Raw genomic sequence first — 15,030 nt, forward strand, 5'->3', positions numbered from 1 at the left:
GAGTCACACTTACTTAGGGTTGGGCTGCTGAGCACCGACCTCACCTGGTCTCACCACAAATTTCACAGCTCAAACGAAGGTTTTACATCAAGTGATGCTTCTTTGGGGCAAATTTGAACTCTGGGAATTGCTTCTGGCCTTTCTGGGGGCTTTGGTCCCATATGTGACCACAACGGGAACTGTTTAAAGGGTCTGAAGGCACCAAGAGCCCAGGGAAATGCTGGCCCAGGGCTGGGAGAGCTTTGGCACCATTGTAGCTACATTTGGGGGCTTTGGTTTAGGCTGGTAAAACCGCGTCACCACAAAGCCAGGCTAAGGAGAGAGACCTGGAGGAAGATGAGGAGGAAGAGAATTCAACACAAGGGAGAGAATTTTGTTTGAAGATTTATTGAAAAATGCAGTACAAGAAGCAATACTGAACACTTAGGTCTGCCTAAACACTATGGCAACTTTCCCTTTGATTCACTATGAAAATCCAAAATAACAACTCCCATCACTAGTTGATCTAGAAAGTTTTGCCAACTTTAAAAGTTCCTATTTTTATAAAGAGTTGTAAATGCCTAACCCAGACAATTCACAATTGCCTTAAAAATTTTTTACAAAGCTCCTTCATCTTCTCAACTAAATCATTTTTTTTTGTTTTGTTTTTTACAAGTTTTATCTCTAAGGCTGGGACACTACCACCTCTTAAGGTAATTGTACAATTAGGAAAATCAGCAAACCACAGTTTATTAAAATCAGAAATCAGTCAGTCCTTTGCTAACACATCTCTGTTGGTCAGGGACTCCTATTGGGCAACTGGAGCTGCCATTCCAATTTAATGGAGAAGAACAAGAGCTCCTTGCCTTCCTTTCTATAAAAACATTCATTCATATATAAATAGCTTCCATATAATGCATATTATACAATCAAGACAGTCTCTGGGTGAATTTGTGGAGTGGGAAGAGCTGGGAACATTCATATAAATAGACCTTACTTAGCTGGTTTGTCCCTAGAGCTGACACAGCATGCTCAGAGCCAAGGTTTTAAATCCCACCAGAGGTAGAAGGGAAGTGGGCAGCCCCACCATGGCCTTGGCTGAGGGTGAGAGAAGCTTCTTCTGCTTTTAACTTGTATCTTCTTCCCAGGCTCCTGGGCTCGGGCACTGTGTTGGCAGGAGTGGGGCTGGAAACCCCTGAGGTTAGACAGCAGGTGATGGCAAAGGGCATATGAGGCCATGACTTGTTTGAATTACTCCAGGAGAAGCAAGAACTCAGCAGGGGGAAGTGTGAAAATGGAAAACAGCCACCCAAAATCCAAGGAAAAAAAAAATTGGGGTTGTTCTAGTCTACAGGCCCTTTAACAAGGGACATCTGCAGCAACAGTGAGCACATCCTTTTGGGAAGGAACCACCTCTCCTGCCAGCAGGCTTCTCACCCAGAAATCCCCTGCTTGGGGTGTTTTGTCCCACTCATTGTGCTCAGGGCACATGACACCCCAAGGGAACACCCATGGACCACATTCCCCTAAACTCTCCTGACAGCCAAGTGCCTTTAAGTGCTATGGACAAACTTAATTTATTATGCTGGCTGTGCCTGGTAAAGCCCAGAACTCCTCTCAGCCACTGCTCCATGTGCCCCTTCACTCTTCAGGTGTCTGTTGCAAATGAGATGGAAGGACTGAGCGGCAAAGAACTCAATTTCCAGAAAAAGGACAGTGACTGAGGGTGCTCAGCATGATGGGTGTTTAAGGCAAGCATTACCCAACTAAGCTGAGGACAGCAGAGACACAGGCCTCTTCCACAGCCTGCGTGGCAGAATAAGGAAGGAAAGGGCTTTTCAGACATGGATAAGAAGACTTAATCTCTGCACTATAGCCCAGGACTCCCTAAATCCCCAGAGCAGGATGCCCTGAGGGAGGCAGAGTGTCCCAGGAGGGAAACCTGCACCAGAGCAGCCCAGAGGCAGCTGCTGGCACGGGAGGGCTGGAGGCTGAGCAGGACCCAAGGCTCAAAGAGAGCCAAAATCCAGCAGCTCCAGCAGAGTCTCCAATCAATACTGACAGCTTAATTAAAATTGCACCTGAAGCTGAGAAGCTGCACCAGCCCCAGTGTAGTTCCAGGGCTGGCTGCAGCTAAACAGTGGAGTCGTTGCAGCCTGAGCTAAATCCAGTGACTTCGGAAATACATTATTCAAATTTAAAACTGGAGAGCTTTTCTCTTTATTGCCATTTTTTTCCCATCCTCACCTAAGGAGCAGAGCACTCCTTGCCCTCAGCTACCACTGTGCCACACTATATATAAATATATATATATATATATATATATTTATACATGAAAAAAAAAAATCACAACCTCAAGTGGACTAAAGTGTTCACAAGTGTCTGGGCAGACTGTTTACAGAGCTTGGTTGGTTTTTTGCTTCTTGAATTTAAAAGGTGGAAGGACAAACCAGGCAAGAACATTCCCATGAAGCTTAGAGAGCAGAAATGGGAGCACATCCAGCCCCTGAAATCATGTTTTTGCATCACCCCCTCTGTGCTGGAAATGGCCCTGGGGGTCTGTAAGCTCAGCCTCAAGATTCAGACAATCACCTGATATTTCATTCCAGCAAGGGGGTCACGAAGCCAAATCCAGACCCGCAGGCCAGTGTGGAAGAGGGAATGTCAACACTTCCCATGTGGTTTGGCTCTTTCACAATCAGCAACACCTGATAGCTCCTAAAATTCCTTGTTCAGCCTCTCCAAATACAGCTTGCAGGCCTAGGAAGAATTGTCTAAAGGAATTTAAATTAAATGCTAGTAGGATACACGCTCTGAGAAATGGGTAACGTGTTCAGCTTTAAATAGCACTGTGAGGGGAGGAAAAAAACCCAACCCATGACTTACAAAAAAAACCAAAAAACCCCTCCGTAATTTAAAAATTATGAACACAAACAAGTGAAAAACTATGACATTGAAAAGCTCAGTTCCTGTGAATGCTGCACAAGCCTACCTTAATAGCATCCCGAGTCCAAACACCTTAAACACACACCTCTAAGGGCTTTTTAATTTAATGGCATCTAGAAAACACAAACAGGTGGGGAGCACTCGGCAGAGACACACGGGAAGAAGGCGAGATGCTACCCTCTTAAAGCTCTAAAATTCACAGTATAAGATACTTGAAGCAAGTTCCAGTATTCCTTAAGTCTAGTCAACTATTCAGATGTATGCACAGGCTACACCACAAAACCCTACTGTGATCACACATCAGGGCTGGAACCCAGTGGGGAGGGAGCTCAGAGCAGCCCAGGTGTTGCAGCGGGGCTGGAGCTCTCCAGAGCTACAAAAATAATCTAGAGGCAATTGGAAATGCTGCACAAAGTCTGACTCTTTAAACTGACTCTCCTGGAAGAAGGACCCATGGCTTTGTGAAGGCGCATACAGAGCCCGCACCGGGAACATGCACGGAACAGCTCCGTTATCCCTGATGAGGCAGAGGGAATACAAGTTAAAACAGGGAGCCCTGGAGCCCTGTGAGGTGAGATTCTGTGTCTGAAGAGGCTTTGCGTGAGAGGGAATGCAAAACTGAAAACCTGTAAAAAATACTAGAAATATTTTAGAAGTTAGAAATATGGCATATTTCTGTCGCGATAGATATTAAAAAACCCAACAAAACAAAACCCTATATCCAGTAGGATCTAGTGGACTCTGGAAAAATCTCAAGTAAAATGTCAAAGCGCAACTCTTAATAAATGATATGAATGTCTCTGAGTGTCAAGTCTGAAATCCGAGGTCTTTGTGCTCCAGGTAGTTTCTTGGTAGTTTTGCTGGGTTTCTTTTTCCTGGTGTTGTCATGGGCAGGAACGTTTCCTAACAAGAGAGGAAGACGGTAAGTTGCACCAACAGCAGCATGCTGGAAAAGACAGGAATACGGCTCCCTGAAGTGGATGGAAATTGAAGTCGGATGAGTCACCACCAGAGGCAGGTGAAAGGTGCCTAATGGGGCTCCAGGAGAGTGACTTTGCACAAGCGTCTGGAGCAACAGGACAAGAATACCAGAGGGCAGGGTGAGATGGGATATTGGACAGGAATTTTTCTCTGGGGGGGTGGTGAGACCCTGGCACAGGATGCTCAGAGAAGCTGTGGCTGCCCCTGGATCCCTGGAAGTGTCCAAGGCCAGGCTGGACAGCGTATGGATCATCCTGGGACAGTAGAAGGTGTCCCTGCCCATGGCAGGGGTGGGACTGGATGAACTTTACAGTCCCATCCAACCCAAACCATTCCAGGATTCTGTGATCAGTGGCATGAGGCAGGATGGTGTTTAAAGCACTGAGGTACACCCAGAGCTCCTGGATTCCTTCAGCAGCTCCTTCCCAAACTTATAAAATTTGCAGAAAATGGGATTTCCAGGCAAGCTTGGGGGTTACTGGGCACTGATGTGGACAGGGGTCTATGTGCCACCTACAGCTGCTCCATGTGCTCCCAGCACATCATGGATATTTAGGAAGGCAAAGTAGCCTCATGGCAGGAGCTGTGTAGCTTTTAACCCATTTGGGCTCATTTCCACAGGATTAGTCTGTCTGTGACTGCCTCATCAGCCTCCATGGATCTAACAGGAAGAAGCATGAGCAGGACTCAGCAGAGAACAATGATCATTTTACTTCAACTCTGACCCTATTTACCCAAATCTCCTGTGCACTGAGATCAGTCACCCCCTGCCCCCACTCAAGGTGATGTCTCTACTCACACAGCCCAATTACTCCTCTGCAATCTCTGTCTCCTGGTGCACAACCACTTTGGTCACCGACATGTCTGGGTGCTGCTCCTTAGCAGCCTTGATCGCCTGTGCCAGGACCTGAGGGACAGCAGGGGAGAGCATAGGTTAGAGCACATCAGAGTGTCAGAACATGGCACCCACCAAGGACACAAGAACCTTCTTCTAACTCCAGAGTGTAAAAAAGAAAAGTAGATGCACTTGACAGAATTATAGGAAAATTACAATTGTGAGTTGGGAGGGACCCACAGGGATCATCCAGTCCACTCCAGGCCCTGCCCAGACCCCCCAACAACCCCATCTTGGGCATCCCTGGCACTGCTGTCCAAAGGCTCCTGGAGCTCTGGCAACCTCGGGGCCGTGCCCATTCCCTGGGCAGCCTGGGCAGTGCCCAGCACCCTCTGGGGGAAGAACCTTGCCCTGATCTCCAGCCTAAACCTCCTCTATCACAGGGAGCAGAGGTCAGAGCTGCCCCTCGGGAGGAGCTGCAGCCCTTGCTGAGCCTTGCCCTCAGTGTCCTCTGCTCCAGCTGAACACAGCGAGTGCCCTCAGCCACCCCTCTATGACCCTTCCTGATCCTTCACCATCTCCAGAGCTTCCTTTGGAATCTCTCTTAATTGTTTTAGGTCTTAAATTGTGGTGCCCAACACTGCCCCCAGGACTTCAGCCACACACTTTGGTGACTTTTAGTGCTATTACATTATCTCTGAAAGGAAAAGCACTACTTGAAGAATACCTCCATCTCTCCACTGCCCCATGGCAGAAGATGGATGAGAGCATTTAAGCATAACCTGCTTATTCTTCCAGCAAGTGTGATAGGCACATCTCAGACATTTTCTGGTGGAGTTAATAAACTAGATCTTGTCATAAGAATATTTTCCACCCCCATGATACTTGTGACTAAATTTAAATTCAAAGTATAATTCTCTGATGACAAAATCATCACTTCCAACACATGCAAGAGGCCAATGAGGCTGAGTCATCAGAAAGGTTTCATATAAAGCCAAAGAGATGCTACACAGGTGCTGAGTGCTCTGAAATTACTTCTGGCACTACAGAATAGCAATAGTGCTTCAAAGTTATGGGAAAAGGAATGCAGATCAGCCAGATGTCAAGGAAAATTTTTATTTCACATTTTTATGGATTTTTTAAAAAAGCCTACAACTGTCCGAAACAATTCTGGAATCAAAACTTTGCTGCTCATCAGTTTCAGAATAGAATTCAGCTTTCCTGGCTCAGATGTTTAATGTCAAAAGGAATTTATTACTGATATAGAATCATGGAATGGCTTGGTTGGAAATAGATCAAAACCCTCATCCTATTCCACCCCCTGCCATGGGCAGGGACACCTTCCCTTCCACTAGACCAGGTTGCTTTAAGCCCTGTCCAACCTGCCCTTGAACATTTACAGGGATAGAGCAGCCACAATTTATAAAAATATGAACTTTCATCTCTACCCCAGTAAAATTTCCCTGGTTCATTTTTTGGTGACACTGTCTTTGAACAGGCAGCCTGACTGATTTTTGCCAGCTCTGGGAAATTCTTTTGGATCATATCCATACTCCTACCTGGTCATGGTCTACATCTGCATCTCCCGTGATGACAATCCTCTTCTCAATCCGTGTCTCTGAAATGCCACCTTTCACAGTCTAGAGCAGAAGGAAAAGCTGCTGTTAGTGTAAAAGTGCAGAGGCGTTCAAGCTCACTGGGGCTGCCTGTCTAAAGACGGTATCCAAAAATAGTGTCACCAAATTGTACCTGGCATTAGAGTCACAGGGGAAACTGCTGCTGCTCAAGGAAAAACTGTCAAAGAGTTATTTTTTATAGGTGAGCCAGGGAAGAGCTTCTCCTCACAGGACAGCTCTTCCTGCTGTCCCCCACAGGACAGTCAGAGTCCATGTCCAGACTGTGCTGCAATTAATGCACAATCCACAGATTTACACAGGCAAAACTGAACCCTTCATGCTTTGCTCCATGTACTAATCATGTATTTGAAAGGACCTTCCAAAAACTTTTTTTCTCTCACTCATCCCTGCTCATCTCTCCATCAGGCTGTTGGTTGAATTGGTGTTTTGTGGTGCTCCCTGGTGTTACCTTGGTGATCTGGGTGGTGGTGGTACTGCTGGTGGTTTCTGAAGTGATGGTCTGGGCAGTCAGCAGGATGCCAGGGTCTAAATCTCCATTGCCACCATCTGTCTGTGGGACACAAGAACAGGCCATCAGTCCCTGAGCAGTGGGGACAGAAGCAAAGGCTCCACATCACCAGAGCCAGACAGAGGATAACCTGAGGACAGCAGCTCCATCATGCACAAGACACAAGTCAACCTGTGCCTAGGTGCACAAGAGCTGGGCAAGTCTCTGAAAGCTCAAAGTCCCTATGCTTTAAGGCTGGAAAAGCACAGATCCTTCAGGGAGGACCTGTGACACCCCTCAGACCAGGGGCACTGGGACGTACCCAAATCTGAGCATGCTGCTGGCCCTGCAGTGCTGGTCATACCACCCATGCCTGAACCATGACAGGAGACCAACACAGACACTGATCTCAAATTCCACCTGCCTGCATCCATGGAGATCAACAAAGCCAAGAGCACAAACTTATTCAGAAGGTAATTGTGACCCTTCCTCCTTCCTGACAAAACCTTGCACATCCCTCACTTCATGCTCTGCAGAAGCAAAGAGCATCCAGACATTTGCTGAAACAGGAATAAATTTTGGAGCTGGTTCTTGGATTTCATCCTGCCTGACTCAACCACTCAAGGTCTGCCAAAAATCCCAAATGAAGTCATCCTGGCCAGCTCATCCTGGCCGCGCTGTCCATGTCCCCACTGGGCAGCGCCTTTGCTCAGCATTGGGACAATATCTGGAATTACCACAAGGTGGGACCATTTTCCACAGTGTGGAAGAGATCTCATGGCACATCACATCCTGTGCACACACGGCTGACTGATCACAGCCCTGGAGATCACTTTTCCTTTCCATTTCCCAGTTAGAGCAAAACTCCTCCATTCACCTACATACTTGCCAAAAGCCAGGGCAATGCTCACCACTATTGTCTGAATGATCTCTCTGGTGCTGCAGTTGGGAGGATGCTGAGCAGACACAGCATTCCTTAGGAATCCCAAATTATACAATCATGAGATTTCTGCATCCATAACAACATCCCACAGCAACAGGAGAGCACAAGCTGCTGATGACAACCACAGTGATGGCAAAGCCAAGCTGACACAGGCTCCAAAATTTCAAATACATGAAGAAAGGCTGGGAGGGATGGAGGTGTTCAGCCTGGAAAAGAGCAGGCCTTGGGAGACCTTATAGCCCTTTCAGGGCCTAAAGAGGCTCCAGAAGAGCTGGAGAGGGACTGGGGACAAGGCATGGAGGGACAGGACACTGGGAATGGCTCCCACTGCCAGAGGGCAGGGATGGATGGGATCTTGGGAAGGAGCTGTTCCCTGGGAGGGTGGGCAGGCACTGGCATAGGTTGTCCAGAGAAGCTGTGGCTGCCCCTGGATCCCTGGAAGTGTCCAAGGTTGGACAGGGCTTGGAGCAGCCTGGGACAGTGAAAGGTGTCCCTGCCCACAGCAGAGGGCTAGATCTGGGTGAACTCTTAGGCTCCTTCCACCCCAAACCATCCTGCCAGTCTGTGATTAAAATCTGTTTTAGACTGAGGATTAATTTTAACCTCAGTAATTAATCCATACCTGCATATCCTTTGCTTTGTAATACTGCTCTACTAAGATTTTTACTTTCCAGTCACCACATACCCACTGAGGTTGCATTTTATACAGAACATTTAGTGTTTAACAACCATTTCAGTCTTGAAACCTAAGGATGACCAAATAATTTATAAACCAAGTTCTGAAGAAGCATAAACACCCTCTTCAGATCTGGGAAAATAAGAAAAGGCATTTATTGCAGAAAAAAAGGCCAACTCAGCTTAACTTTGTACAGAGAGCCACATCCTGAAGCCACCAGTGGCTGAAGATAAACTCTGTTTGCAAGCACACCTTGAAAAAATAATTACTCTTCAGGGATAGCAAAACCACTGCTCCTCTAGAAATACCAGATGCACCTGGAAATAGTGTCCACAGCATCAGTTAATGCCTGTGCTGCACCCAGACATGCAGAGACAGGCAGGTGCTGCTGTCTTATCCTGAGGATTCAGAAACAAAATGTTTACTTGGGTTTAATTAAGCCCCTAGGAAACTCATCAGAACACACCTTACCTGTGCAGCTTCGTAGGTGATGGTCTTTGTCTCTGTGTGGACAATAGGGACTTCCTTTGTGGGAATTTCACTTTTGACGGCGCTGGACACGTCAGAGATGGTGACAGTCTGTGTCTTCACTAGCGGGGGCTGTGAGACAGGGTTAAAAACATCTTTTAAAAACATCTTGTAAACAGCCAGTTCCCATCTCCGCATCCTGACTGGGCTGCTGGCAAGTGTTCTGACACTGATCTGATAAAAGTACTGTGGGAACCAAGGTCAGCCTGGAAATCTTTGGGTTTAAGTCTCTGGAACACCACACTGCTCCAAGGGCAGCGATCAGGCGTGAGGATTAGTCAGGCAGCAAAATCCTCCAGCCCTTCCCCACACTGTGGACTCTGGTCAGCCCAAACCAGGCATTAAGGGTTTAATGGGTGTGTCACAACACCACAGATGCTGTCTCCACTGATTCTTAACTTTCTAATTACCAGAAGCTCATTGCCAGTTGCTAGGAGAAGATGACCCTCATCTGGTGATGCCAGTGTCAGGATTATACCAGCCCTGGGCACACAAGGAATTTATCACAGTTGAGCAGCTTTATCCTGACCTCAAGAGTAACACTTGCATTATGAAAAATCCTCATCAGATCTTTAACTTTTATTAAATCAATGTCAGATAAAACAGGAAGAAAAATAAGGGTGGAGAGAAATCAGTTGTTCCAACACCTGATGATTTTCCAGAAGAAGACAGAGTGAGTTCAGAGCCAGTGCTTTCCCAGAGGGCTTGATTTCTGCCACCATCCCCAACCCTGCCAGATGCCACTGTGATCATTAGCGGGGAACAGGCATCTGTTGAATCAAAAGCAACATCAACACTGGAGCAGGCAAAAATCCCTCCCACAGTGGGGCGCACAAAGGGACACACTGGACAGCACCTCAAATTTGCTCTGCTGTGCTGAGAGTCAGCTGCCAGTCCAGCTGGGGCCAGCAAAATCCTTGAAGGAGCTAAAATGACACAATTTTTGAGCCTAAATATTGCCTTTTTGTGGGAATGCCACAGGATGCTTCAATCCAAGAAGAACAAAGGGCATTGCACTGTGGCAACTGCATTTCATGCAAAGATAAATTGAGAGGGAGTCTTTTTTAATGCAAAGACAAATTGACAGTGGCTCGTATTTAATTCAAAGATAAATTGAGAAGGGCTTATTGCACTGACTGTGGGAGATTCACCGGCTCATTAGCTCCAAGCACGAGTCCAAGCCAAGCAAACCCAACTCCTGTGTGGGTCTGTGGCATCTGCTTGCTGCAGTGTTTGGGTTCCCACTCCAAACGTAGCCGGGGTGTGGGGTGCAGGAGCTGGGCTCACTACCTGGAAGCAGCGAATGAGCTCCAGCAGCCTGTTAGGAGCATCTGGGTTGGGACATTCACCATGTGGCTTTCTAAAGTCAAAACTGTCTTCGCCATCCTCTGCCACCTCCTCCTCCTCTCCTCCCCAGGGCTGACGGGGAAGTGTGGCAGGGCTGGGGTGGGGCTCCAGCTCAGAGAGCTCCGAGTCCTTCTCCACATCCACACAAACCCCCTTTCCACATGTCAGGTCCTCCTCGCGGGCGGATCGGCTGGGAACCGCCTCCTCCTGCTCCTCCTCCTCTTTCTCCTCCTCCTTGCTGCTTAGGGAGGAAGCACCAAAGTGCCAGCTGGCAGAAGGCTGTGAGGCGGGTGGCACTGGAGTCTCACTAAAAACTACCGACTGCCTTGAGCCCTCCCACGCAAAGCCAGTGTTAAAACTGCTCCACTCTGCCACTGCAGCCACATCCTCTTGGAAGAGAAAGTCACTCATTTTCTAAAAAGAAATGGATACACAAAAAGGGCCAGAGAGAGAGAGAGAGAGAGAGAGAGAAAGAGAGCAGGGAGTTAAGGAGAGCAGGAGGTCAGAAGGCATCAAGGTAAAACATCAGGTTCTTATCGTATATCATATCTCCAGTAACACATGCAACAGTGGGGCTGGACCCTGGAAAATCTCTGTGCTGTACCCAGTGCATTTACTGACACAGCCTTCCTGGTACATTAATAATCCACTCTCCTAAATTCTAAGGAAGTAATATGAATACTCTCTGCACCTAGAGGAAGAGTCACCACTATGCACTTTTTGCTCAGTTTGGAATAATTTCAGCGTATCAATCAGTGTATCAAGAGGGGACTTGTACACATCCAAAACTTCCATGGGCAACAAAACCCACTAAAACCATCCTGATTCTGCTTTTAACTCCTTGAAACTGCTGCCTCACTTTCTAACAAGATTCCCTGGGCAACCAAAAATACTCCAATTTGTGCTTAAAATGTGAGGCCTGAAGCCTGTGAGTTATTTGGTATGATTCATTTTTTATACCCCAGAGGCTTTCACATTGACTGACCTCCTCCCACAGCACAGCTCAGTGGTAGGATAAGAACAGGAGCTGCTTTATAGAGGAACAAATAGATGCTTTTTTAAAGTATAACTTCAAGAAATTACTCTTCCCCCATTTCTCATGGTATTTTTCAGTTCTCTGCTTCTTTATGTTGTAGACAGGTTAGCTGTAAGATTTCTATTTATTAGAATTTCCAGCCTCTTGTGCTTGTCTTAAGTTGTTGGGATATTGCTTAGCAAAATGCATTTAATATGAATGGAGGGAGAGCAACCAGCACTGAGATAGGCAGGTCAGACTGTGCTCACAGGGAAAGGCTATTTCTGAACCAAACCCTTCCACATGTTTCTCCAAACATGGAGAAACTTGGAGACCTCAAGGCAGTTTGCAGCTTCCTCCCGAGGGGCAGCTCCCATCTCTGCTCTGGGCCAGGGACAGCAGCCAGGGCACGGCTGGAGCTGGGCCAGGGCAGCTCAGGCTGGAGCTCAGGGCAAGGCTCTTCCCCCAGAGGGTGCTGGGCACTGCCCAGGCTGCCCAGGGAATGGGCACGGCCCCGAGGCTGCCAGAGCTCCAGGGATGCCCAGGGTGGAGTTGCTGGGGGGTCTAGGCTGGGCCAGGAGCTGGACCCTGCAGGTCCCTTCCCATTCAGGATATTCTATGATATCATATCCAGATCCCACCCTCATTTCCTAATGCAAGACTCTACATTGCAATATTCCACAAAACAGAACATGAATGGGCTGTCAGCTGTGTAGAGCCATGTCTTGTTGGTTTAAAACTTGAGTTTATATACTGCCAATATGCTGACCTTCCCTAAATTATAGATGCTAAACCTTGCAAAATATTCATGGGACCTTGAGAAGACACATCTCATCTTCTGGGGTTTAATGGAATACGCCTTAGGAGTGAGATTTCCTTATGTAAGAGCTGGAGCACTACTCAGCCAACAGAAGAATCACAGATAAAACAAAGAAGATAAAGCAGCTACACAAACACTAATGTATTTAAAAGGCAAAAATCTGTATACAGTCAAAACAACCTCCCAGTTCCCTTTCACAGACAGATAAAATAATTTGCATTTGGAAGCATCTTGTATGACAGATGAAAAAAGGAAGGGAGAGCTGGAAAGGAGCCTGTGCCGCGCGTATTCTTGTCGCCAGTAGAGCCAAGTGCAGCAGCAAACATGCAAGCTGGAAAGACAGAATGAAATCCTGATAAGATCAACTGATCAGAAACACTTGCCTTCCTATTCCACTTATTATTATTATTAAGAAGATAAACTAATGGGAAGGTATTAATTTCTAAATAAAGTTATCTATGTAAAACTCCACCATAGGAATTTCAGCATCTGTTACAAATTCTGATCTTATCAAGATTTGTTTAAAATTGCAAATGCCAAAGCATACCTATTTAGGGCTCAGATTTGCAGAATTCCAAGCTCACCTTGAGACCCAGGAAACCTGAGAGGTGCCTGGACTGCCAACTACACATTTCCAGGGACATAGCCCCAAACCACTGAGGCCTAAATCAAGCACAAAGCAGTCAAACACAGAGTAAATTAAATACAGGACAGGATGCAATGCCCCAGAAGAAACAAACTGACCCAGACATGAACGCAACTTATGCACCACCCTTCAAATACAAATCTTTGTGCCTCTGAAGATACGGCTGAAGCATAGCAATGAAGTGACACACAATAATTCGGACTGGGGATAAATTAATAACAGGCTCAATTTCATGTTTGACACCAGTGGCCAAAAGGATTTCTTTTTCTCAAAAAATGGTTTTGTATAAATTTGTTTACTTGCATTTTTTCAAGACTCTGCTGTTTTGGATCAGTATCTATTTGTATGACTCAGCTGCCCTGTGTTGTCAGAGTGGATGTTTTTTTTCTTGCTGCTGCCTCTTTATGTTGAATATTCCATTATTCCCATCCCAAATCAGACTACTATCCTGCAGAAAACTTAAGGAGTGCTAAAATTATGTCAACTGCCAGTTAACATTAAATAAAACTTGCTAAAACCATGAATTTATAGTGCACAGTAACTACCTACAACCACCACATGGAAAGGCTAGGAATCCCAGCTGGTTAATACTTCCCAGTCCTGTTCTTTTCCAGCATGGCAATGGAATTGTTGACGCTGTTATTAGGTTATCCCCAAACAAGGATCCACAGAAGCTCACAGGCTCAGAGTGACTGTCTAGGGATGCACAAGGAGATGATGTTGTTTTGCAGCAAACCACACTCACCAGAGAGCGCTCCCAGATCAACTGATGCTCAATCTCACAGCTGGCAAAGCACTTGGGTAAAAAGTATTATAAAGCAGAAAACAAGAGATCCTTATTTTACAGTACCTGCCACTGCCTTACCAAACTGCTTTGCCTTAAGTTAAAAATATTCAGAAGCTGTTCAAACACCCTGGCATTGAAAAGGATGGACATTACCTATGGATTTGTGGTTTTCAGTGGATTTTCTCACTGCCATTGATCTGATCATAACATCCTGACCAGCCTACTCAGATGACAGACAGATAAAAGAGATTTTGACCAAAAGTTAAAGCAATGCTAGAAAACACACTGTGTGCCCAAACCTTCAAAAGACTAAACTCTGTCATGAACAAGAATCCAATATATTACACAACACACAGCAATTACCTCCAATCGTTGTATCAAAGTCTGGGCAACATGAAACAACCTCAAGATGAAGACTTAAATTATCAAAATGAGGTTGTTAGGCAATATGATTCCTCTGCCCACCCCCACTGGTCTCCTTCCCATCTCTTTTGTGGGACAGGTACTGCCGCATGAAGGGCTCTTTATTCCAAAATCCCTCTGCAGAGAACAAAGCAGTGGCATTGCAAGAGCTGCCTTAGTGCAGCAGCAGCAGGCAAAAAGACGGGATAAAGTCAGTGTTTATAAATGCCATCAATTTTGTGCTGCTCATTCCACTTCCCTCATTCCATAAATGAGGTGTCTTAGGTTGCAAGATGTCGCTGGGGCTGTGTCCTGTCCCCGTGTGTCAGAGCTGGGCAGTTCTCTGCTGTTCTTGGGGCAGTTTTCTTGATCTCTGCCCCAGCCAATCCTCCCTGCAGGAGATCTCTGCTGTCCATGGCCACTGAGTGTCCCTGCAGGGCTGATCCAATTCCAGCATCCCATGGGGAGATGCTGCATTGCCCAGGGCAGGAGCCAAGCATTCCTACCTGGATCCAATGTGAGCCTGGCACAGCCCAGCAGCCTTTGCCCAGGGCATTGCCAGAGGAGCAGCTTCTGCTGCCCTGCATGGCCAGAGGGAGCCCAGGCCCATCTGCAGCAGCCCTGGAGCTGCAGAGGAAAACTCCCCCCTTGTGCAGGATCCCTGCTCCAGCAGAAGCACAGCTGGCACTGCAGGAGGGCTGAGCCCCCACGGGATGGGGCTGTGCCACCCCCTGACCCACAGCGTGCCAGGGCCTGCTCTCACTCTGGCACTGCTTTGTTTTGTATTACTGCATTTTTATTTTTATCTTTATTTTTTAATATATAGTTTTTCTCTAATAAGGAACTGTTATTCCTAGTCCCATATCTTTGCCTGAGAGCCTCTTAATTTCAAAATTAGAATAATTTGGAGGGAGGGTGTTTACATTTCTCATTTCAAGGGATACTCCTGCCTTCCTTAACAGACACCTGTCTTTTCAAACCAAGACATGAAGTTACAGCTC

At 46.6% G+C, this 15,030-nt stretch overlaps 1 protein-coding gene and 1 long non-coding RNA gene across 33 annotated transcripts in view; both read right to left on the bottom strand.

Moving 5' to 3' along the window:
* Positions 1-371: 371 nt before the first annotated feature.
* EPB41 (erythrocyte membrane protein band 4.1) overlaps positions 372-15,030 on the bottom strand; it is a 95,481-nt gene continuing 80,822 nt past the window's right edge. For 15 of the 32 annotated variants that reach the window (XM_077189497.1, XM_077189484.1, XM_077189474.1 and 12 more), the window contains 6 exons: positions 10,303-10,773; positions 8,956-9,084; positions 6,827-6,928; positions 6,301-6,381; positions 4,706-4,813; positions 372-3,828 (listed from right to left, as the gene is read on the bottom strand). In XM_077189497.1, the coding sequence (XP_077045612.1) occupies positions 4,715-4,813; positions 6,301-6,381; positions 6,827-6,928; positions 8,956-9,084; positions 10,303-10,773 (882 nt within the window). In that variant the 3' untranslated portion in view covers positions 372-3,828; positions 4,706-4,714. Of the gene's footprint in view, positions 3,872-4,705; positions 4,814-6,300; positions 6,382-6,826; positions 6,929-8,955; positions 9,085-10,302; positions 10,774-15,030 lie in introns of all 32 variants that reach the window. The other 17 variants (XM_077189504.1, XM_077189503.1, XM_077189502.1 and 14 more) reach the window with 5 other exon arrangements.
* Positions 9,577-10,296, bottom strand: LOC143695593 (uncharacterized). Its single transcript, XR_013184978.1, has 2 exons — positions 9,869-10,296; positions 9,577-9,782 (listed from the first exon to the last, which is right to left on the bottom strand). It is a non-coding gene; the product is annotated as an uncharacterized LOC143695593 (long non-coding RNA).

This window comes from Agelaius phoeniceus, chromosome 22 (assembly GCF_051311805.1).
Source record: "Agelaius phoeniceus isolate bAgePho1 chromosome 22, bAgePho1.hap1, whole genome shotgun sequence".
Classification (NCBI taxonomy): Eukaryota; Metazoa; Chordata; class Aves; order Passeriformes; family Icteridae; genus Agelaius; species Agelaius phoeniceus.